Source organism: Aquarana catesbeiana, linkage group LG01 (assembly GCF_042186555.1).
Source record: "Aquarana catesbeiana isolate 2022-GZ linkage group LG01, ASM4218655v1, whole genome shotgun sequence".
Taxonomy (NCBI): domain Eukaryota; kingdom Metazoa; phylum Chordata; class Amphibia; order Anura; family Ranidae; genus Aquarana; species Aquarana catesbeiana.
The window spans coordinates 555756728-555782733 of record NC_133324.1 but is presented as its reverse complement, the minus strand read 5'-3'; the positions used below and the strand labels follow the sequence as shown (position 1 = coordinate 555782733).

General features: G+C 42.2%; 1 protein-coding gene across 4 annotated transcripts in view; it reads right to left on the bottom strand.

The window, feature by feature from the left end:
* Positions 1 to 319: 319 nt before the first annotated feature.
* The window catches only part of CRLF1 (cytokine receptor like factor 1), a 240440-nt gene continuing 214753 nt past the window's right edge, over positions 320 to 26006 (bottom strand). For 2 of the 4 annotated variants that reach the window (XR_012235660.1, XM_073595878.1), the window contains exons 8-9: positions 20462 to 20546; positions 320 to 720 (exon numbers count right to left, since the gene is read on the bottom strand). Coding sequence is in view for 3 of the 4 variants with exons in the window: in XM_073595878.1 (XP_073451979.1) it covers positions 20466 to 20546 (81 nt within the window). In the remaining variant the exon portion in view is untranslated. The remainder of the gene's footprint in view (positions 721 to 20461; positions 20547 to 26006) is intronic. The other 2 variants (XM_073595987.1, XM_073596071.1) reach the window with 2 other exon arrangements.

Sequence of the window (26006 nt, the reverse complement as noted above, 5' to 3'; positions counted from 1 at the left end):
CTAACTAAAAAAAAGTGTTTCCTAATTGGGAACATTTACCCTGACTTTCTGCCCCAGGTGCTACCAGTTACTGAATACTGTAGGAAGTGAGGGCATTTCTCCCCATGGCAACACAAACAGGAATACAAAGCTTATGAAATCTATCAAAGACAAAAGAAGTTCAAGCTGAAGCTTGAATTTAGTTAAAGTAATCCAGGCATATCACGCTGAGAAATTAAAAATAGACACCATCTTAGTTTAGACAAAATATCATTTTAATTTTTGTTGACATTTGGATTCATAAAAAAAATAATAAAAACAGATAACAAGAAAATGTAACCATTCAAAATAAAATCATAAAAAAGTAAAATTCTTTGAGCATTAAAAACATAGCCAACATTTACAAAATTTAAATAAGCATTAAAATAGTTAAAGCATTCAAAACACACAGTTCTGTAAAAGACAGTCTTTTGCAAGACTATTTGGTCACCTTCAAACCATGGTACCTGGAGGGGAATGCGATGTACGTTGAAATGAAATCACATAACTTCATCTCTGTCAGATTCTCTTTCCTCGGGACAGCAAAGCTCACCATCGTGATCTCAAAAGTCGAACTTAAAAGTCTTCTTCAGAACGATGCTCAAGTTTTGCTGATGTTTTGTATAAAGTCCTCAGCTCCGCTTCTTTTGCGTCCTCCTGCCCGGCTAAAATAAGATGCTATAACTTATCACCTGGTAGAACCTGAAAGTATAGAAAACATCTTCAAGGCACTTTTTCAGTTTTAAATGTGAAAACTTTTTGTTGGTGGTTATTTTGCTACAGTAATTGGATGGTCAAGGTCTTATTTTTGTTGTATTAAAAGCTTACAAATTGAATTTAGATTGAATTGAATTTTAATTAAATAGATACATACTTACGATTTTAAAGATTGTGAGCTGCTTAGCATTGTAAAGTGGATACTTCCCTGATCACTGTTGTATTTACACTGGTGGTCCTAATCTAACTAGAATGCACATTCCTTAGTTTATTTTTATTTTTATTCATTATTTTGTTCCAGAGGACAGCAGATTAGCACAATAGCATATATCACATTAGACATATGAATATACAGAATGTGGTTTATGCTGCTGTGTATATCTACTTAGTGTACTACAATGGCACTGAACATTCCTGTGTAGTGCGAGTGTTACAGGCTAAGACAGCAGGGTACATTTTGAACATCAGAAAAGGAGATTTTTGCGGACCCCATATATGTTGCATTAAGGAACTTATCTGTTAATAATACGGCTTAAAAAAAACAAAAACACAAACCTAATGTAAAAGGCACCATAATTGTCCAGTAATGTATGTAATGCCAAATAAAGGAACAGCTCTAAAACAAACCTCATTGTTGTGATGGCAATACAATTATGGCAGCAAAAGTATGGTTATTTATCAATAGGATAGGCTTCCTGCAGTAGTAGCATATGAAATAGTGTACACACGCTTGTCGCATTTACAGCCTGCAAACCCATCATGAAACATGCACTATGGCTATTTCACTTTCAGCATATTTTTACAATTACCTTTAGTGATATCAGTGGGCACTTAGGCCTCGTGCACATAGTGTTTGCTTTGCTCCTCTGAATGCCAGACAGAACTCTTGGCAGGAGAAAAGCTGCTTAAAAATGAGACTAAAGCCCCATACTGCAAGCGAGTTTTGGGTGCGTTTAGGTACGTCAAGTGTTTGAAAGTTAATGGATTCCATTGGCCAGAACATTAATTTTTTCTGACCGTTGGAATGCATTAGAGTTCAAAATGTGTCTAATGTTTTGGCTCATTTAGACACATTTACATGCATTAAGGCACATTCACAAAATGTGCTTTTGGTGTCTTTTTTCAGCCTGTTAACACTCCTCTACTAATACCCCTGTAAATTCCCATGTGTGTGTGAAAACCTGGGCTAACATAAAGGGGCTTTTACTGGCTGAAAAATAAAAAAACAAACATCTGTAAAATCTGTCTTTTTTTTAAGCCCAGTGTGCATGAGGACTTATTGCTGTATTGTTTCCTACCTAAAATGTGCATGCAAAATAGCTAACAATTGTTAGAAGAGTGGAGAAAATACAATTATATTCTAGGTATACCAGCACTTAGCTGTCATACATTTGAAAGCTTGAGAGTGTATTGCATAGCACACAACATTTTTTAGCCTTTATGTACACTGTTATGATTTTGCACATCTCCCCAAGCATACACCCTGGGCTGTTAGGCCTGATTCAAGACACATACCCAGGAATTATTAAAGGCTGGTGACTTGCATGCGTTTTAAAAGTGGTGCAGCATGCCCCAAATTCATGTACCTGTCTAGAAGTTGTACCTGATTTTGACACATGCTGTGGCACTTTTAGGACACATGTGAGACACTTTTGCAAAATTTTTCTCTATACACTAAAAGAAAATGTGTCCTAATTAATTCCATTATTATAAGATACTGTATGTCTGTATATCATTTTGAATTTGGTGCAGGCGTTGCGCCACAATGTAGAAGTGGAGCAAATTAGAACTACGTGAATTTGACGCAAAGAGTTGCGGTCAAAACCAAAACTGACGCAAATTTTTTTTTTAATTAGGTTCAACACATGTATAAATAAATATTTAAGCTCAGTGTATAGTTAGGAAAAGGTTCTTGGTGTCAGCTGATTTGGTGGAATAAGCCATTTTTCCTTCTATCTCTCCAAGTAATTACATTTGCTGCTCTTGTTTACAGAGAACCTCTTGATATGACCGTTTATGCTTTAACAGGTGTCAATAAAATATGTATAGTGCAAAGTAATTTTTCCCTGTTCTCAAAGGTATTGTACAGCTACTGGCCCACAAATCAAAAATTAAAAATGTTTTCAACAAATAAAATTTTAAGAATTAGTGAAGGTAGAATATGGTAGCCATATTATGTAATAAATCCAGTAAAAGAAAACAATGACCATCATCTACAGACACTAAGGTATAATACACTGTAGATTTCATAACCTTCTAGATTGTAAGCTCTTACGAGCAGGGCCCTTTGATCCCTCCTGTATTGAATTGTATTGTAACTGTACTGTCTTCCCCGATGTTGTAAAGTACTGCGCAAACTGTTGGCGCTATATAAATCCCATATAATAATAATAACAGATTCCGGCTGTCAACTTTACATATGTTTAAACTATAGATAATGGGTGAATGCAGCGCTATATGTAATCAGTGACAGGATGACATACTTTCATCCTGTGTATAATTAAGTGGTAATTAATGCAAGTGATACTTAGATTAAACAGTGAGCAAAGTAAACAGGCAATCTCAAAAAGAGATGAATGTAACACTATAAATGATTGGTGACAAGATGACGTGCTCGTATCTTATATATAATAGTATGTTGTTTAAAGCAAATAATGTTCATACAAAAATGGGCAAAATAGACAAACAATCAGAAATAACTAAAAAATGTCCATAGTGCTGAGAAAATCTGTTGACATGTGCAAAACAGTATTCTTGAAGTGGGATGGAAAGAAGCGAGTGTAGATGGTAGTTTCTATTCAAAAGGAAACCTCATGCACTCGAATCAGCATAAAAGGTGGCAGAAGTGAATACTCTTACCAGAGGGGATAGACACAGTCACCGTACGGTGGAGTGTCATGCGAGCTTTGGGGATCCACCGATCCCTGAGGTACTGTGCTGGAAGACCATACCGATAGGTTCGGTCCAGGACCACCGTAGTTTGCAGGATGGTGTATGGATTCACATCAAATAGGAGGATGACCTTCAATGGCAGTAAGCTCCTGGAGATGGGAAGATGACTTTAAAAGGCAACAGGCTCCTGGAGGGGACGGCTTCCACCTCATGTGAGTTGTATTGATAAGAAAGGAAAGAAAATCTCCACATAGGGCATGAATCCGATGGAAGGATGTTTTATTAAAAATCCCAAAAGATATGACAAATATTTGACTAAAAAGTGATCACAAATTGGTAATACAATCGGTAATAAAATTGCGTGGTAGCAAGACATCAAAAGCTTCAGCAACCCGACATGTTTCGGACTATGGTCCTTCAACTGGGGCATATAATCTTCCATCGGATTCATGCCCTATGTGGACATTTTCTTTCCTTTCTTATCAATACAACTCACATGAGGTGGAAGCCGCCCCCTCCAGGAGCCTGTTGCCTTTGAAAGTCATCTTCCCATCTCCAGGAGCTTGCTGCCGTTGAAGGTCATCCTCCTATTTGATGTGGATCCATACACCATCCTGCAAATTACGGTGGTCCTGGACCGAACCTATCGGTATGGTCTTCCAGCACAGTACCTCAGGGATCGGTGGATCCCCAAAGCTCGCATGACACTCCACCGTACGGTGACTGTGTCCATCCCCTCTGGTAAGAGTATTCACTTCTGCCACCTTTTATGCTGATTCGAGTGCATGAGGTTTCCTTTTGAATAGAAACTACCATCTACACTCGCTTCTTTCCATCCCACTTCAAGAATACTGTTTTGCACATGTCAACAGATTTTCTCAGCACTATGGACATTTTTTAGTTATTTCTGATTGTTTGTCTATTTTGCCCATTTTTGTATGAACATTATTTGCTCTAAACAACATACTATTATATATAAGATACAAGCACGTCCGTCATCTTGCCACCAATCATTTATAGTGTTACATTCATCTCTTTTTGAGATTGCCTGTTTACTTTGCTCACTGTTTAACCTAAGTATCACTTGCATTAATTACCACTTAATTATACACAGGATGAGAGTATGTCATCCTGTCACTGATTATATATAGCGCTGCATTCACCCATTATCTATATATTATCACTGCACGGTGCACCACACTGTTTTGATGCTGGCAGCTATTTACACAACATTTTTTTAACAATAAGCGCAATTATTCTTGAGTTTATATGTTTAAACTAGCCTTGCGCTCTTAGACCAAAAGGCCTTGTGCATACTTCTTTTTAAGCACCTATGCTTTTGACTTTGTCATACTCATGATTACTTTTACTTTGACGGTCCCCAGACCACCCAGTCCACCAGACACTCCAGTTAAATTCCTAATTAGCTTAAACTGCTGATGCTGGTAAATCTTCAAATGGTATTTAGAATCCAAGAGTGATTTAGCACAGATGTTCACAGTGCATGCTCATGCATTCCTTTTGACAAAACCATTTTTATTGGAAAACTCTATATGCAAAGTTTATCAGAATGGGGACAGAAATACTACTATCCCTCTTGTCAACACTAGGATAAGACCCCAAAGCTTAATTAATTTATAGAAGTTTAATCATTCTTAAGGAGATATCGCCCTATTTCTGACCCTCCAGCCAGAAACTGTTATCCATTTATGAAATTACTTTTTTTCCCGTGTCAATAAATTAGCCCATTTCTGTCAACAGACAAAGAGTAAGTTTCCACAGGAGGTGGATGTAAAAGCACATACAGTACTGCAATTATGCATGCTCTTATGTTGGTCCTCCAAAATAGCGTGAACTGAAATACAACAGCACTACAAGTTACAAAAATGTCCAGATCTAGCTTTTGGGGCACTAAGTAGGTATTGAAAATGCATGTCTTCTGCAATGGAAATTGCCAACCCCACCTACAGTACATAGATGAACAATAGGACCCGTCCACTGTATAAACGTACTTTTCTTAATAGGAATTGTTCTTAGAAGTTTTATCAAATATGGGCCAGTTGGATAGATGTTCAGGGCAATGCTGTTTAACTCTTTCTTGGGTCTCAGTCTACTTCACCATTAGTTATGGTCTTCTTTGGTTGGCTCCCTTGATGTGCCCCCCCCCTTTGTTTTTTCTTTTGTTCTTTACTTGGTTTACTTTTGGTGCAAAACCTTGATTGCTGTGCTATACTGTTATTGTGTGACTTCATATTCACCTGCTCTTTCCTCCTGTTTCCCCCACCTCTCCCTTTTCTCCTTCCCCTTTTTCTTTTTATCCCCTCATTCCCTGTTCCACTTCTCCCTGTTTCCCTAATGCCGCGTACACACGAGCGGACTTTCTATCCTACTTGGTCCGGCACACTTTCCGACGGACTTTGTCCGCCAGGTGCGCCGGACTTTAAAACGGACGGACTTGCCCACACACGCCGGGACTTTCCGGCGGGCTAAGTCCGCCCGTCTTTCCGACGGACTTTCGCCGGAGTTCCGGCGGACTTTCAGAATGAACGGACTTGCCCACACACGGACAAGTCCGTTCATTTTGAACGTGACTCAGGTGCGACGGGACTAGAAAAGGATGTCAATCTTGCCGCTTTTATCGGCGAGATTGACACCTTGCTAGCCCCGTCGCGGGGCATACCAGGCCCTTAGGTCTGGTATGGATTATAAAGGGGAACCCCGCTACGCCGAAAAAACGGCGTGGGGTCCCCCTAAAATCCATACCAGACCCCGATCCGAGCACGCAGCCTGGCCGGTCAGGAAAGGGGGTGGGGACGAGCGAGCGCCCCCCCCCCCCTCCTGAACCGTACCAGGCCGCATGCCCTCAACATGGGGGGTGGGTGCTTTGGGGGAGGGGGGCGCCCTGCGCCCCCCCCCCCAAAGCACCTTGTCCCCATGTTGATGAGAACAAGGGCCTCTTCCCGACAACCCTGGCCGTTGGTTGTCGGGGTCTGCGGGCGGGGGCTTATCGGAATCTGGGAGCCCCCTTTAATAAGGGGGCCCCCAGATCCCGGCCCCCCACCCTATGTAAATGAGTATGGGGTACATGGTACCCCTACCCATTTACCTAGGAAAAAAGTGTAAGTAATAAAACACACTACACAGGTTTTTAAAATATTTTATTAAACAGCTCCGGGGGGGGGATCTTCCTCCGGCTTCGGGGGTCTTCTTCCGGCTTCGGGGGTCCCTCCGCTTCATCTTCTCCCGGCGTCCGGTTGGTTCTTCTCCGCTCTCCGGCCTCTTCTCCCGGTGTCGCAGGTCTTCGGCCGGCCCCTCCGCTCTCTTCATGTAGCTCTATTGCGAGCGGAGGTCCGGACTTCTGGGCTTCTGGGCTTCTTGGCTTCTCTTCTCTTCCCCCAGATGTTGACACGACGCTCTCTCCGGCTGGACTGGTCTCTGAGGGCTGCGTTGTGACTTATATAGGCGGAGACCCCGCCCCCATATGATGTCACAGTCCTTGGGCATGCTGGGACTGTGACGTTTTAGGGGGCGTGGTCGACCACGCCCCCTAAAACGTCACAGTCCCAGCATGCCCAGGGACTGTGACATCATATGGGGGCGGGGTCTCCGCCTATATAAGTCACAACGCAGCCCTCAGAGACCAGTCCAGCCGGAGAGAGCGTCGTGTCAACATCTGGGGGAAGAGAAGAGAAGCCAAGAAGCCCAGAAGCCCAGAAGTCCGGACCTCCGCTCGCAATAGAGCTACATGAAGAGAGCGGAGGGGCCGGCCGAAGACCTGCGACACCGGGAGAAGAGGCCGGAGAGCGGAGAAGAACCAACCGGACGCCGGGAGAAGATGAAGCGGAGGGACCCCCGAAGCCGGAAGAAGACCCCCGAAGCCGGAGGAAGATCCCCCCCCCGGAGCTGTTTATTAAAATATTTTAAAAACCTGTGTAGTGTGTTTTATTACTTACACTTTTTTCCTAGGTAAATGGGTAGGGGTACCATGTACCCCATACTCATTTACATAGGGTGGGGGGCCGGGATCTGGGGGCCCCCTTATTAAAGGGGGCTCCCAGATTCCGATAAGCCCCCGCCCGCAGACCCCGACAACCAACGGCCAGGGTTGTCGGGAAGAGGCCCTTGTCCTCATCAACATGGGGACAAGGTGCTTTGGGGGGGGGCGCAGGGCGCCCCCCTCCCCCAAAGCACCCACCCCCCATGTTGAGGGCATGCGGCCTGGTACGGTTCAGGAGGGGGGGGGGGCGCTCGCTCGTCCCCACCCCCTTTCCTGACCGGCCAGGCTGCGTGCTCGGATCGGGGTCTGGTATGGATTTTAGGGGGACCCCACGCCGTTTTTTCGGCGTAGCGGGGTTCCCCTTTATAATCCATACCAGACCTAAGGGCCTGGTATGCCCCGCGCTCGCCGCAATAGGAAGATTTGTTTTTCCTATTGCAGCGAGCGCGAGATGCAATACCATCCCCTCGTGTCGTATTTGGTCTGTCGGACCAGCCTACACACGAGCGGGCTTTCCGTCGGACCAGCACACACACGAGCGGACTTTCCGCCCGAAACTGAGTCCGACGGAAAGATTTCAAACATGTTTAAAATCTAGGTCCGGCGGGCTTTTGGGAAGAAGTCCGCCGGAAAAGTCCGCCGCCGCCCACACACGGGCGGATTGTCCGGCACACTCTGGTCCGCCGGACCAAGTATGCCGGAAAGTCCGACCGTGTGTACGCGGCATAAGTCATACACTGCTATCATTATTCTGCAATACACTGACTTTTCTATCATCCTATATCCTGTATGTACTATTTCATTTGGTAATGAAATGTTTTCATTTGACCTGCTATACGCTGTATATTATGACTTGTATACCTTAAATGGTTATTTCTTTTTTTGTATGTTTGTCCTACTAACATTTAATAAACATTTTCCTGTTACACTTAAATCAAAAGTGCAGTGCTAACCTTCCAATTTATTTATGAATAATGGTTGAACCCCCTCCTATTGTATAAGCTAAAGTACATCGCAATTTACATCATCGTATGAAAATAAATAATATGGGGGGACAGGAGGCGGAGCCTAGCGGAGCAGACATGCATTGTTAGAGCTCCGCACCGCTGAGGAGAGAAGAGAAGGACAAAGCGGAGCCTGCAGGCTCAAAAGGTATCCATTTGAACCTTTTTGCCCCAGGGAACAAACTGTGAAAGTTTGGGCAGGAAATATGGTACTGGGAGGAAGCCGTGGCAGAAATAAAAATCACCTCACAAAGAGCTCACAGGCACTCACTGCAACTAAAGCAGCTCCAGTCACCTCACAATATACAGCATCAGGGCGCTCTCACAGACAGAAAATGTCACAGCAAGACTCTCCATTTGAGTCAGATACAGAACAAATCCTCTCACAAACTTCTCCACAAGCCTCCTCAGCATCCCCAGTAATATTATTACAATTTGAAAAGATGCTTCATAAGGCTTTAAAACAAACCTCAGACCAAATAACAAACAGCCTAACCAAAGAAATAAGAGAGCTGGGAAACCGCACCGCAGCCTTAGAAATAAAAATTTATGAAATTGAAATTACAACCCAAGAAAATATAACAGAATTGGAACAATTAAAAGAAGAGAATCTAATACTTCAAACTAAGCTTGAAGATTACGAAAATAGAGCCAGACGTTCAAACTTGCGCATAAGGGGAATACCTGAAACTGTGACAGACCTGCAATCTACTATTACTGCTCTATTACAAGAACTAAAGCCAGATATCCCTATTGAACGTTTAGAACTGGACAGAGTACACAGAGCCCTCACAGCCAAAAAGAAAGACGGACCCCCACGTGATATAATCACAAAATTTCATTATTACAGAACAAAAGAACAAATACTAATTGCTGTAAGAGAAAAAAAGGAACTTAATTTTCAAGGACACAATTATCAAATTTTTGCTGACCTATCCCAACTTACTATTACTAAAAGACGATCCATGAAATCCCAACTAATGGAACTGCAACGCCACAACATTATGTATCAATGGGGCTTCCCCTTTTCAGTCAGATTTAACTACCAAGGTACAATTTACAGAAGCAGATCAGCAGATGAACTACAACAAACCCTTTTAAAATTAAATCTGACAGAACCCACAAGCAGCAACACTCCCACACGCAGAAGAATGGCATCATCTTCACCTTCAGGCAGCACCCAGAAAATTTCAGAACAAAATGGGAATCATCATTCTCACAAAAGAGGCCGTTATGCCACATCATCCATGGACCAAGAAGATTCAATGGACTGACATCCTAATTCCTGATATCTCTTCATTTATTATACTAAGAGATGGTTCTCTATAAAAAACCTGTATTTATAACTGAATGTAACTGCATTCTGATAGTCACACACTGTATGGGATCAAGTTACATTCCAGTTATATTTCTTATTACTTCTGATTCATATAGCCTTAGAATATATAAGTGAAATAAGGAAATTCTTGTTCAGTTATATATTTTCAGGTAATAACAATAGATTTATTACTTTTTAGGACAAATATGTTCAATAATCCAGAAGTAATGGAAGCTTTTTCTTTCTTTTCTTAAAACAAATATATTAGTACCTAACTAGTTCCTAGAACTATGTTTTTGTTTATTCTAATCTGAAGCAATACAACCTCAATTTTATGAGTTAACATATCTAAACAGTTACATATGAATAAAATATGTAATTGTTTACTCTAAAAGGGTTAAAATCCCAAAATAATTCAAACTATCTTCATCAATACCAAAGTTATTAACAGTACCTTTCTAACTGAATTATTTAGCCTAGGGCAAAATTAACCATATACAACCACCCTGGAATAAATAATTTCAACAAAAACTATATTCTGCACTCCAATTAATGAATCATCATTTTGATGTCTTTTGACATAGCACTTCTCTCCTGTAAGCGGAAGATCCGTGTACCCCCATTAGCCCTCCTCATTCTCCCAACCATATTATGTGGGAGTGTGACGAAGGCACTTATTCCCCTGAGAGAGATATTTATTCTCTTTCATGGGTAAATTGTGATTACTTGCAAAAAATAATTTATACAATGTATCATCTAATCTCATATGGTTTTTGTTTACTCTTTACTCCAGAATTCACTGGTTTCTTTTCTATCTTTTCATCTCTTCAGTCCACACAGGTTGATCTGCGCAGTCAGCTCTGCATAACAAAAAGTAAGTCAAAACTATTTGATCTGTTGCCATGGCACCACTGAATATACTTTCCCTGAATGTTCAGGGAATAAATGTCCCTCAAAAAAGGACCAAAGCCTTCCGTACTTTCCATAACAAGAAGACTCACATAGTATGCCTCCAAGAAACACACTTCACCAAAGATTCTACTCCAAAATATATTTCTCCTTTTTATCAACAAATTTACACGGCTTCTGCCTGTACCAAACAAAGGGGTACTCTAATTGCATTTCACCGATCCACACCATTCACCTTATCATCAGAAATTAAAGACCCAGAAGGTAGATACCTGATACTCATGGGTTATATAATGGATACAGCAATCACGGTGATTTCCTACTACGCTCCTAACAAACAACCTACACCATTCCTCTCACATATATTACAAATGATTAATACACACAAAATAGGAACAGTGATAATGTGCGGGGATTCGAACCAGGTCCTCCTCCCATTTCTAGATAAATTACCTTTTACACCATCCAAAATAACCTCTAGATTACCTTTTTCTCAACTTCTTTCCAAATACAATCTGGTAGATTCGTGGAGAGAAAGTAACCCAATGAAAAAGAAATTCACTTATTTCTCGCACCCTCATCAAACCTTCACCACAATAGATCATATTTTTCTAACAATAGGAATGATACCAGAAATTATTGCGTCAGATATAATTCCGATTCCGTGGTCTGACCATAATGCAGTATACACTACTATAGCCTCAGCCATACCAAAAGCGAATGACCCAACGTGGTACTTACTGGACATAATGCTCAAACACCCACTACATCAGATGGCCATTGAACAAGCTTTAAAGGAATACATATCAATTAATAATACAACAGACATTTCCCCAATAACACTGTGGGAAGCTCATAAGCCTGTCTTGCGTGGTACAATACAAAGACAAATGGCACTATTTAAACGGGAACGCAAAAATCTAGCAAAAAAACTAGAACTCAATTTTAATGCAGCCTACATATCATTCCAAGATAATCCATCTCAGAGTACAAAATCTCATCTGGAAAAATCTAGATTGGAATACGATCTATTTCTCACTGAGTCAGTTGATAAATCCCTCAAACGCTCCAAACACAATTTCTACATGAATACAAACAAACCAGGTACATATTTGGCTCGGGCATTAAATTCAACTAACAAATCTTTCAAACCAATACGTTTGAAATTATCAAAAAATGTTTATACTTGTAATCCAGTTAAATTAGTCCATAAATTTCACTCACATCTCGCAACTTTATACAAGACAAACAATGAATTTAATCCTACAGAGGCTGAATACTTTTTCTCAAAAATAACCTTACCTGAGTTGTCTCAGAATCAAAAAAGCAGTTTGGATGAGCCTATAAATATAGATGAAGTTGCTAACGCCATAAAAGACCTAAAACTTAACAAAAGACCAGGCCCAGACGGCTACTCGGCTTTATACTATAAAACATTCTCAGAAATACTCTCTCCCATTCTCACTGAAACTTTTAACAAACTTCTAGAAGGACATTCTTTTCGGCAAGAAACACTAATGGCAATTGTTTGTATGATCCCAAAACCCCTTTCTGATGATACTTCCTGTGTGAATTATCGGCCTATCTCTCTGTTAAACCTTGATATTAAATTATTAGCAAAAATAATAGCAAAACGCCTCAATAGCATTATAGGAAAATTAATACATAGAGATCAAGTAGGCTTCATGCCAAATAGACAGGCAGGCGATAATATACGCAGGGCAGTGTTATTGGCACATATTGCTCAAAAACGGAAAATCCCTTTATGTTTTCTATCTCTCGATATTAAGAGGGCATTTGACACAGTATCCTGGCAATATATGCAATATTCATTACAAAAATGGGGTTTTGGACCCCACTTTTTAACATGGATCAAAGCATTATATAATAAACCCAAAGCCTATATAAAATACGCTGGATACAAATCTGATGCCTTTAATATCGAAAGAGGTACCCGACAGGGTTGCCCATTATCTCCCTTATTATTTGCCCTTATACTCGAACCCATGGCCCAATACATCAGAACAAACCAAACTATAACTGGCATTGAAGTAGGAGGTATTACACACAAATTATGTATATTTGCAGACGATATATTACTTTTTCTATCATCACCACAGGTCTCTGGTCCTAACTTAATACCAGCTCTTGATGGATTTGCAGCCCTATCCGGCCTTATGATTAATCCTAAGAAATGCCTAGTGCTTAATATTTCGCTCACAAACATGGAATTGATCCCGGCTAGGGCTGCACTCCCATTCACATGGGCAGAAAAATCAATCCCATATCTTGGAATTCATTTAACAGCATCTCATTCTGACTTATTCTCAACCAATTATTCTCCTGTATTAAGACAGATCACAAATCTAATAAAACAATGGTCGCAACTTCCTTTATCCTGGATAGGGAAGATTAATGCAATCAAAATGACTATTCTACCCAAATTGCTTTATCTATTCAGAGTCCTCCCTATTCCAATTCCTTCCTATTTTTTGAGAATAGAACAAAAAAGAGCAACTTCATTTATATGGGGCTCTTCTAAACCACGTATACCTATACACACACTACATCTTCCCAAAAATAAAGGAGGCCTGGTATACCCTAATTTTACTAACTACTACAGAGCAGCACATTTGGCCAGTCTGTCCAAATACCATGCAAAACAGGAAATCCCATTATGGGTATTTATAGAGGCTTCACAAAAATGACCCTCTATTAATATCAAACTTGTTATGGCTTGATCCTAAAGACCACTTTAAAATTCATAATCCCATAACTAAACACTTCTTATCTCTCTGGGATAAACTAAAAACCAAATATCAGTTACAATCTCCACACAATCCTCTCCTTTCTTTTATCAGAAATCCGGCCTTTTATCCGGCATGGATCTACCCAAATTCTTTTAAAGCTTGGACAACATCAGGCATTCAGACACTAAATGACTTCATAGCATCTAAATCATTACTTTCATTCCCATCGCTTAGAGAAAAATATGATCTACCAAACTCTGAGATATTTAGATATCTCCAAATCAAAAATTTCTATACACCATTCCTAAAGGGGGATACACCATTATCCCAATTATCCATTTTTGAATCAATCTGTACAAAAGATCCATTTGCTAAAGGTACAATTTCATCACTTTATAATCAATTATATGGAGTAGTAAATCTTAATAGACCCTCTTACGTTCAGAGGTGGGAGGAGGACCTGGGACGAACTTTAGAAGACACGGACTGGTCTAACATATGGCTCACATCTAAGTCATCTTCACCCAACATCTTAGCACTGGAGACAAATTATAAAGTCCTAACTCGCTGGTACCTTGTACCCGCTAGAGTGGCAAAATATTCACCTAATACCTCAGCTCTTTGTTTTCGAGGATGCCCAGAAATAGGCACACATTTACACATATGGTGGACGTGCCCAGTAATCCAAACCTTCTGGAAGGAAGTCTTCGTGATTGCAACTAAAATATTTAAAAAAATAATACAACCAGATCCATATATAACTTTACTTAATCTAAAACCGGAATGGTTAACACTCTCTCAATTCAAACTTATGATCCAACTAATAACGGCTGCAAAACAAACAGTGGCCAAAGCATGGAAATCTCCTACGTTGGTACTAGCAGAAACAATTCACAGAATGAATAATACAATGTCCCATGCTAAGATGGCAGCCATCGATCAAAATCAAATTCCAAAATTTGAAAAACTTTGACATCCTTGGATAAAACAACAGTTCCTGTCAAATTTCAATGACTCTGTCCTGTTGCCATGGTAACAGATTAAATGACTTACAGAGACACCCATTCTAAGGCTTCAAAGAGAACTAAAAAGAATAATAAACTGACGAGCGGGACAACCTTGTGGACCATACCTCTGCATTTCTACCCTTTTTCTTCTTTCTCTTTCCTTTTCTCCACCTTACGATTAAAGCTCATTATCAGAATTTATTTGACCTATATACACTCTACCTGTAAACAATATATATAGTAGGTATAAATCATTTAAATACCTACAAAAGTAACTAAGGAAATGATATATATCTTTAATTTAGGTTTACGTGAACCCAATGTTTAATATTTGAAATTTCATGATATTTACCTATATAATCCCTACTGTAAAACAATGAGCTTACTTTATAGATCCTTGTAAACTTACTTTATGTATCTTTATAATATTGTATACTCAATAAACTTCTTTTGACAAGGAAAATAAATAATATACGTGAAACAGTACTTTACAATTCTCCCTACTATGAAACCCAAGGTGGTTGGTTTTCAAGTGAAATGTGCAGAAAAACACTACAAAGGAATGTGTATCCTTAAATACCAATATATGTGGTGTGATGAAACAGTTGTGAAAACCCCTTAAATAGAGCTTGCACAATCTGATAAATAAATATAGTGAAAAATCAAAAAAAGTCCATATCAGTAGTTCATATCAGCATGAAGTTAGGTGTTCAATCCCATATCTCTTTAGTGTACAACAACTCGAGCACCACGTGATCTGCCACCAATCAACCTATGCGCTCACCTTTCACTCAGACCTATCAACAGGTCCCAATACGTCTTCTCCCTCTGGTAGTCTTATCCAGTAGTTACAATATCTCCAGATTTACCAACACTTCCCCGCGTATAAATTTCAGTTATTGGATCACCAATCTTCAGCATTCATATCTTGAAACCTCTCAAAATAGCAGCTAGCTGAGCAAGGACGTGGACCTGTACACACGGGCCGAATGTCGGCCGGTTTCTACTGTACCAGCTGATTTTAGATGATTTTCAACCAGTATGTACAGGGCTTTAGAACTTGCACAGTTCTATTATTACCTCATTTAAACCATTAAGGCGAAACAAGTGGTGTACCAACAACATGTATAGCTATAGAATATGCTTTACAGGCCCAACATGTGCACATGCATGCAATTTTGAGGAACATATATGACAAAGGACAAGGGACGGAGTTCAGAAAAGAAGCAATATGTACTGAAAGCACATGGTTTGCAAGCATATCATATACTGTTACTCAGTGGCGTAGCGTGGGTTGTCAGCACCCGGGGCAAGGCAAGTAATTTGCGCCCCCCCCAACCTGCGGACTTTTAGCTATCCCTGAGTCCCTTCAAATACAATAGTACTGACCTACCTGATTCCTATACTGACCACTACACAGAGAACTACACTGTCCACTACACTACATTGTCCACTATACTATACTGACCACTATACTATACTGACCACTATATTACACTGACCACTACACTGACCACCATACTACACTGTCCACTATACTGACCACTATACTACACTGCACTGTCCACTATACTACACTACACTACACTTGACCACCATACTACACTGTCCACTATACTGACCACCATACTACACTGACCACTATACTACACTGTCCACTATACTACACTGACCACCATACTACACTGACCACCATACTACACTGACCACTATACTACATTACACTGTCCACTATACTACACTACACTTGACCACCATACTACACTGTCCACTATACTACACTATACTGACCACCATACTACACTGTCCACTATACTACACTATACTGACCACCATACTACACTGTCCACTATACTATACTATACTGACCACCATACTACACTGTCCACTATACTACACTATACTGACCACCATACTACACTGTCCACTATACTGACCACTATACTACATTATACTGACCACCATACTACACTGACCACCATACTACACTGACCACCATACTACACTATACTACACTGACCACTACACTACACTGACCACTACACTACACTGACCACTACACTACACTGACCACCATACTACACTGACCACCATACTACACTGACCACCATACTACACTATACTGACCACCATACTACACTGACCACCATACTACACTGACCACCATACTACACTGTCCACCATACTACACTATACTCACCACCATACTACACTGTCCACTATACTACACTGACCACCATACTACACTGACCACCATACTACACTGACCACTACACTGACCACTACACTGACCACTACACTGACCACTATACTACACTGTCCACTACACTAACCACTACACTGACCACTATACCACACTATACTGACCACCATACTACACTGTCCACTATACTACACTATATTGACCACCATACTACACTGACCACTACACTAACCACTACACTGACCACCATACTACACTGTCCACCATACTACACTGTCCACTACACTACACTATACTGTCCAACATACTACACTGTCCAACATACTACACTGTCCACTATATTACACTGACCACCATACTACACTGTCCACCATACTACACTGACCACCATACTACACTGTCCACTACACTAACCACTACACTGTCCACTATACTGACCACCATACTACACTGTCCACTATACTACACTATACTGACCACCATACTACACTGACCACTACACTAACCACTACACTGACCACTACACTGACCACCATACTACACTGACCACCATACTACACTGTCCACTACACTATACTGTCCACTACACTACACTATACTGACCACCATACTACACTGTCCACTATACTACACTATACTGACCACCATACTACACTGTCCACTACACTACACTGACCTCCATACTAAACTACACTATACTGACCACTATTGCTAACCACTATACTATACTACACTAACCACTATACTGACCACTATACTCAGGCCCAGATTAAGAGCATCATGGGCCTGGTGCTAAGGATGTTGGTGGGCCTTTTTATGAAAATAAATAAAATGAAAACGCAAACAATTTTTTGTGAAATTTAAATTAAAGAGAGGGGGAGAGAGAGAGAGAGAGAGAGAGAGAGAGAGAGAGAGAGAGAGAGAGAGAGAGAGGGTGGTAGGGGGTGAAGGGGGTGAGAGAGAGAACAGGGTGAAAGAGAGGGGATGAGAGAGAGAGAGAGAGAGGGTGGTAGGGGGTGAAGGGGGTGAGAGAGAGAACAGGGTGAAAGAGAGGGGATGAGAGAGAGAGGGGGGTGGGAGTGAGGGGGTGAGTCTGTGGGGGGCACAGCATAGTCCATTACATGGGAGGGGGGGTATAGCACAGTACATCACATGGTTGGCACAACACATTACATGGTGGATACATGGATACAGCACATTTAATGGCGGGCACAGCACATTACGAGGTTGGCACTGCCCAATACAGCACATTACAAGGTAGGCACAGTACATTATATGGTGGGCACAGCACATGACATGGTTGGTACTGCACAACACAACACATTTCATGGTGGGCACAGCTCATGCACACAGTGGGCACAGGACCTTATATGGTGGGCACAGCACATGACATGGCAGGCACAGCTGAGCACATTACATGGTGGGCACTGGACATTACAAGTGGGCACTGCACAGAACATTATATGGTGGGCACAACACATTATATAGTGGGTACTGCACATAGCATGGTGGGCACTGCACAGCACATGACAAGGTGGGCACTGCATGACACAGCACAGCACATTACATTGTGAGCACAGCACATTAAATGGTGGACACCACACATGACATGATGAGCCCTGCACACCACATTCCATTGTGGGTACTGCACGGCACATGCCATGGTGGACAATGTACAGCACATTACATGGTGAGTACAGCATATTACATGGTAGGCACTGCATGGTGCAGCACATGACATGGCGGGCACAACACAGCACATGACATGGTGGGCACTGCACAGCAATTTACATGATGGGCACTGCACATGACATGGTGGGCACTGCATGACACAGCACATTACATGGTGGGTACAGCGCATTACATGGTGGGCACTGCATGGCACAGCACATGACGTGGTGGGCACAGCGCATTACATGGTGGGCACTGAATGGCACATAACATTACATGGTAGGCACAACACATTACATGGTGGGCACTGCATGGCATAGCACGTTTCATGGTGGGAAATGCAACTGCACATTACATGTTAGGAACTGCACATAACATGGTGGGCACTGTTGAACAGCACAGCACATTACACAGTGGGCACAACACACTACATGCTGGGCACAGCATATGGCAGGGTGGGCACAGCATAGCACATGACATGGTGGGAAGTGCACATGACATGGTGGGCGCTGCACATTACACGGTGGGCACTGCACATTGCATGGGGGGATCACTGTATGGCACAGCACATGACATGGTGGACACTGCAAATTACATAGCGGGCATTGCAAGGCACAGCCATGACATGGTGGGCATTGCACATGACATGGTTGGCACTGGATGGCACATCACATGACATGGTGGGCACTGCACATTACATGGTGGGCAATGCAAGGCACAGCACATGACATGGTGGGCACTGCACATTACATGGTGGGCACTGCAAGGCACAGCATGACATAGTGGGCAATGCACATCACATGAAGGGCAATGCAATGCACAGCACATGACATGGTCAGCACAGCGCTTTACATGGTGGGCACTGCAATGTACAGCAAATGACATACTGGACACAGCACATTACATGGGGGGCACTGCAAGGCACATGACATGACATGGTGGGCACAGCACATTACATGGGGGGCACTGCAAGGCACATGACATGGTGGGCACAGCGCATTACATGGTGGGCACTGAATGGCACATAACATTACATGGTGGGCACAACACATTACATGGTGGGCACTGCATGGCATAGCACGTTTCATGGTGGGAAATGCAACTGCACATTACATGTTAGGAACTGCACATGACATGGGCACTGCAAGGCACAGCATGACATAGTGGGCACTGCACATCACATGAAGGGCAATGCAATGCACAGCACATGACATTGTTCAGCACAGCGCATTACATGGTGGGCACTGCAACGTACAGCAAATGACATACTGGACACAGCACATTACATGGGGGGCACTGCAAGGCACATGACATGGTGGGCACAGCACATTACATGGGGGGCACTGCAAGGCACATGACATGGTGGGCACATGACAGCACATGACATGGTGGGCACTGCAAGGCACATGACATGGTGGGCACAGAACATTACATGGGGACACTGCAAGGCACATGACATGGTGGGCACAGCACATTACATGGGGGGCACTGCAATGCACGACATGGTGGGCACAGCACATTACATAGGGGCACTGCAATGCACATGACAGGACATGGTGGGCACAGAACATTACATGGGGGGCACTGCAAGGCACATGACATGACATGGTGGGCACAGCACATTACATGGGGGCACTGCAAGGCACATGACATGACATGGTGGGCACAGCACATTACATGGGGGCACTGCAAGGCACATGACATGACATGCGGGGCACTGCAATGCACATGACATGGTGGTCACAGCACTTTACATAGTGGGCACTGCAATGCACATGACATGGTGGGCACAGCACATTACATAGGGGCACTGCAATGCACATGACATGGTGGGCACAGCACATTACATAGGGGCACTGCAATGCACATGACATGATGGGCACTGGGCACAAGAGAGCACATTACATGGGGGGAAGCTGGCAGTCTGTCCCCTAGCACAATAATTACACAACATCCCCCTAACAAATGTACTGACCTTATCATAACAGCATGTAAGATGTCCTTCCTCCCGGGCTCCTGCTGGTTAGGACATCAGCGCCCCTCCCCCAGACACTGAGGATCTGTGTGAGTGAACAGATCATGTGATAGGAGTCAGGCATCGGCAGAGACAGGACTCGGCTGCACTGACTTGTCTCCTCCATGTGAGCACAGAGGGCTCCTCTTCCTTCAGGAAGGCACACAGGAATTGACAAGCCACTGGCATGGGCCTATATTGAGGGAGGGGCCTGGAGCTGCAGCTCCACCAGCCCCTATGTTAATCCGGCCCTGACTATACTGTCCACTACACTGCCCCCCCATAGTGACACTACACTGACCTCCATACTATACTACACTACACTGTCCTGCCTACAGTCTCTCTCGCCCCCCTCCCTCCCCCTCCCAGTAACAAGACTCTCACTTACCTTCTTATCCTGGCTGCATCGATCCGGATGAGGAGGAGAACACAGCAGCGGCTCACTTTCTTCTCTCCCCTGCGCTCTGCTTGCTGCCATGTTCAGTATCCAGCGCCCTGTGATTGGGTGTATGGGGGTCATGTGCGGAGGCGGGGCGCCTCACATGACCCCCATACACCCAATCACAGGGCGCCGGACACTTAACATGGCGGCCGGAGCCCGGGGACACAAAATTAGAAATTAGGAGGAGGCAGCCAGTGACACATACTGGCGCCCCCCTAAATATCGCGCCCGGGGCCACGGCACCCCCTGCACCCCCCACGCTACGCCACTGCTGTTACTGCTGGATGGAGTAAGGTAGAGCTCAAACTTGTATCTGATCTGGAGTTTATGAAGTTATCCAGATTGAAGAACACTGAGCATCATTGTGAAAATAGTAATAATACTGTTTTATAAAATGTCACTTCAGTATTTAGGTATATATATTTTTTTTTAGTAATAATATTAGATTTTCTTCATTCAACATTTTAACTGAAACTTTTGCAGCTCTTGAAAGCTTGTTAATATTATTTAAAGTCTGTTTCCTGTTCAAGGAATTAAGATTAATTCCTTTATTGAAATAAGCCAGTCTGGACCAGCTGTGACTTCTATTCCTGGCATTACGTCCTTACACTCCTCCAAAGCTTTCTCCCTGATGCCCGATAAATCCAAATGCGACTTTCTATTGTCAGATGACTCTAGCTGTAAAAGGTTCATGGTATTCGAGTTAACACTTAGAAAGGAGTAACAGTACTTATTATTGCTAAATAGAGCAAAATACTTCACTTGTTCTATGAGTCAATTAAAAAGCAGGACATGTTCCTATGTGAATGATCCTCCTTCTAGAGACTACGGACTGGAAATCAGGGAAAAGGTAAATTATTATTGTTATTAAAGGGAAATTATAATAAAACTACCATATATGAAAGAGATTTTTTGACGTTTTGTTTATATACGTATTAGTGGTGGCTACTGCTTAATATTTTGGGTCGGGGCAGCAAACAAACCTGCCCCCCTTCACTCGCACTACTGCAACCACCTGCCCCCCCCCCCCCGCAGCGGGAAACAGACTGCAAGGCGGCGATCAGTGGCCTTACTTTAGGCTGCTCTTCGCTCCAGCTTGCTCCAGCTTGTCGTGGGACATGCTGGGCCGTTGCTTCTCCTCCTGGCCGAACAGGATGTGGGTCCTGAGACCCGATTGGCCGGGAGTCCTAATGGAGCGACTGCCACTGATAAGTACACTTGTATTTGTAAGAAAATATGGATCATAATGGGGCATGTGTTAGCACTAATATTTAAATTAATTTTTAAGCCCAGGTCCAGCCAGGTGTAATTCTAAACCAGACTAATGGGTTACAGGGATATTAAATCCAAAATCTAAATTGTTATATTTTGCAGCTTACCAATCAATAGATGTGGTGGCTGCATTAGTTTTCTTTTTTTAAAGCTTTTATCCCTTTGTTTTCAGCTGGTGATCTGGCCAGTAACACACCTTCTGTATTAAAGTGCCTCCACTCTGGATGAAGGAGCACAGGGACATCTTTGGACTGCAGAATTGTTAATCTTGGGGGAGGAGAGTGTTAGATGAACTAGTAGATTTAGATACACTAACAAATTGAAGCTGAACTCCAGCTAACACTTTATAAGCGGTTACAACAAACAGTTTTTTTTCCTTTTGGGATAAAGATTTTACATAAATAAAAGTTAATCATTGTAGACACCCCTGTCAGTAGTAAGTGGTTTGTCTCAACCCTGTAACTGTTACGTCTGCACGACAGTTTGTTCTTGAAAATCAACAGACTTACTGGCTGGATCAACAGGTGCAAATAAAAGAAAGCCTAACAAGAACACTAATGCAGCCATTACATCAGAATGGCTGCATTAGTTGCATTATGCTGCATGGCACAATAATTTGTAAGCTGCAACATAATACATATTTGCTTTTGGGTTTAATACCACTTTAAGAATTTGGAAAGGTCAGCTTTAACTGACAGTTCAACCCAGTATTATTAATGGAGACAACACTGCCAAAGTGTTGGCTTCCCTGTTGACAGCTAAAAAAAAAAACATTGCCGGCAATAGAAAAAAGTGAAAAAAACAGTGTGGGGCTCCCCCCAAAATACACACCAGACCTTTATTTGAGCATGCAGCCTGGCAGAACAGGAAAGGGGGGGGGGACAGCATGAGCGAGCGCCCTACCCATTCACCAAAAAAACTGTTAAAAATAAATACAGATGGGAGGCAGTTTTTGACAATTCCTTTATTAAAAAAAAACAATGTCCCCCCGATGTAGATCCATTGTCAATCACAACGTCCACCGACACCACTGGACCTCAAAAAAGAGAAAGAAAAACACTCCGCTCACGACGAAGGCTAAGCGCCAAATGCCTGCTCTGTTCTTAAATACGTAAGGGACAGGGCCAGCTGGTGACTCTAACTGGTGGCACCGCCCCCTTGTGACCTCACCAACCAAGCATGCATCAGTCATGCACCAGTCTGGGACATTACAAGGGGGTGGTAGCACCAGGTGATGTCACCAAGTGGCCGCACTCCTTACCTATTTAAGAATTTTGAAACGACAGAGCAGGCATTCAACGCTTAACCTTCAACGTGGGTGGAGCGTTTTTCCTTTTTTCGGGTCCAGCGATGGCGGCGGGCATCATGATTGATGATCAACAGCAGAGCCTCCCCACCCCAAAGCACCCCTCCATGTTGAGGGCATGTGGCCTGATGTGATTCTTTCCTGACCCGCTGGGCTGCATGCTCGGATAAGGGTCTGATATGGATTTTGGGGGGACCCCACACTTAAAATTCATACTAGACCCAAAGGGCCTGGTATGGACTGGGGGGACCCCATACTGTTTTTTTAAAACATTTTTGTATAGCCGGAAATGGTATTGTTTTGCCAGCAATTTAAATGTCATTTTTTTTCCTTATAAATGTCACTTTTGCTGCAGCAGGTTCTATGCACGCTATAGATGTGCCACTTTACAGGCAGACTAAGGGGGCCCCCAGGCACTATATTTAGAGGAATTTTTCATTTTTATTGTTTCACTTTAACCATCATTAAAATCACTGCTCCTGTAAAAATGATCTTTTTTTCAAAAATATTTTTTACATTGATACATGTCTCTCAGGGCAGTGCTCGGACCCCCAAACCCTTTTTATGGTCAATACCTTGCATATAAGCCTTGAAAAAATTATTAGGGTTCAGGTCCAACTTTTGTGGTGTTCAAGAGTTCTGGCATGAACCAAACCGAGGGGGGGTGTTCTGCTTAATATATATATATATATATATATATATATATATATATATATATATATATATATATATATACACACACACACACACACACACACAAACAGTATGTATTTTCACCTTTTATGTTTCCTTTTTTCCCTGACTCAACGTGTCTTTACCATCTGTGTCTTACAGTACTCCACACTGGAGTCTGTTTTATTCCCCCATTTCCACTCTCTCCATCTACTTGATACATTTAGCAGTGGATTCCCGGGTGGTGTTAAGCAAGTGTGACATGGTTAGTAAGTTAGCCATATGAAATAAGACATGCCATTAATCACAGGAAATAATTGTCCTTGGAGTCCACTGAAAAATATCAAGTATTCCTAAATAATGTAGTAATGTACTGAGAGTTACACAGTGGAAATGCAGAATACAGAAAACATATAATTGGAGTGGATTTACCTCTCTTAATTACAATTAAGGCTACGGGCCACTTTCTTACTTTTGTAACTGTCATCTGCAACTAGATCCTTTTCAGATAGATTTGTTTTTAAAGAACGGGTTCACTGAACTCTGTTATAACATTTAATATGACATCACCAGAGACATATAAACACATTAGATATTGAGCAGAGAACCGCTTGTAAAATGCTGTATACATTTTCTACTTTTAAGTACTTTTTCACAGGAATGAAAGGTTTGGAAAATGTATTATATTTTAGGAAGGCAGATATGGTAACCTCTGCAAACTAAAACTATCTTGTAGTAGGAAACAGCATGTTGCATTTTTAATTTGTATAGTTTTTAAGTCTTATGTGTTATTAAAAGAAAGTGTGGGAATTAAAAAAAAAACAATTATACTCACCTAGGTCAATGCTGCATCTGCCCCCCGCCACCAAAAGACCAAAAACTTAGTGATCAAATACCACTGATCGCTCAGTTCTCGGTCTTCAGTGAGCAGAGAGCCGGTGACTGTCAGTTACCGACTCTCGGCTCTGCCCCTCCAGTACTCACTGGAGCACTGTGCAGTGGGGGGGATGGGAGTAGTTGGCTCAATTTCCATGTGGCTTGCTAAGAGCCTGAGCCCACTGCTGGTCCAGGCATATGAGTGGATCCCGACAATAAAGTCAGGATCCCTCCAGAGTTTGGATCGGCTGAGTGATGTCAGCTAACAACGGACTTTAGCCCAATGTCGGCTGAAAATGGGTCACAGGAGTGCAGAATGGCATGCACTCCTGTAACCCACAGGAGAAGTAGGGCCAAAAGAGCTTTGTATTTGTATTTTGGAGTTTGGCTTTAAGCTACCTATTTAAACAGATGGCAGACAAATCGGACAGCAGAAAGAAAGACTTTCATAAACATGCACGCATCACCCATGCTTTCATGCTTATGGAGAAAGAAGAAAATAAAATGGGAAGATTTTATAGATGCCAGTTTTCTTATGGAAAAACAATATTAATGATCTGGACAAATTTAACACGGCCATTAGATCATTCCTTTGAGAGTTAGCATAGTGGTATCAGGTCCAGAGTGCCCATAAATATAAGATTATTTCCAAATCTGGCTACTATCAGCAGGACTGGAAAAATCATGCTTTGTCTAGGAGTATGCTAAGGAAAGCCCTGCACCATGAGTAAATGTCACCAGTATATTTCCGGGCAAGCTGGAAAATCATAGGGACTTAACTGGCTGTACAGCAAATACATTCTCACACCCCACAGCATGAATGCAGGAAGCTGCCTTTCTGATTTTATGTTTTCAGTAGAAAAAACTCAGGTCATTGTAGTTCCAGTTCCATTCATTTTATTTATTCATGAGAACCAAGTTTGACAAAAAAAATGAAT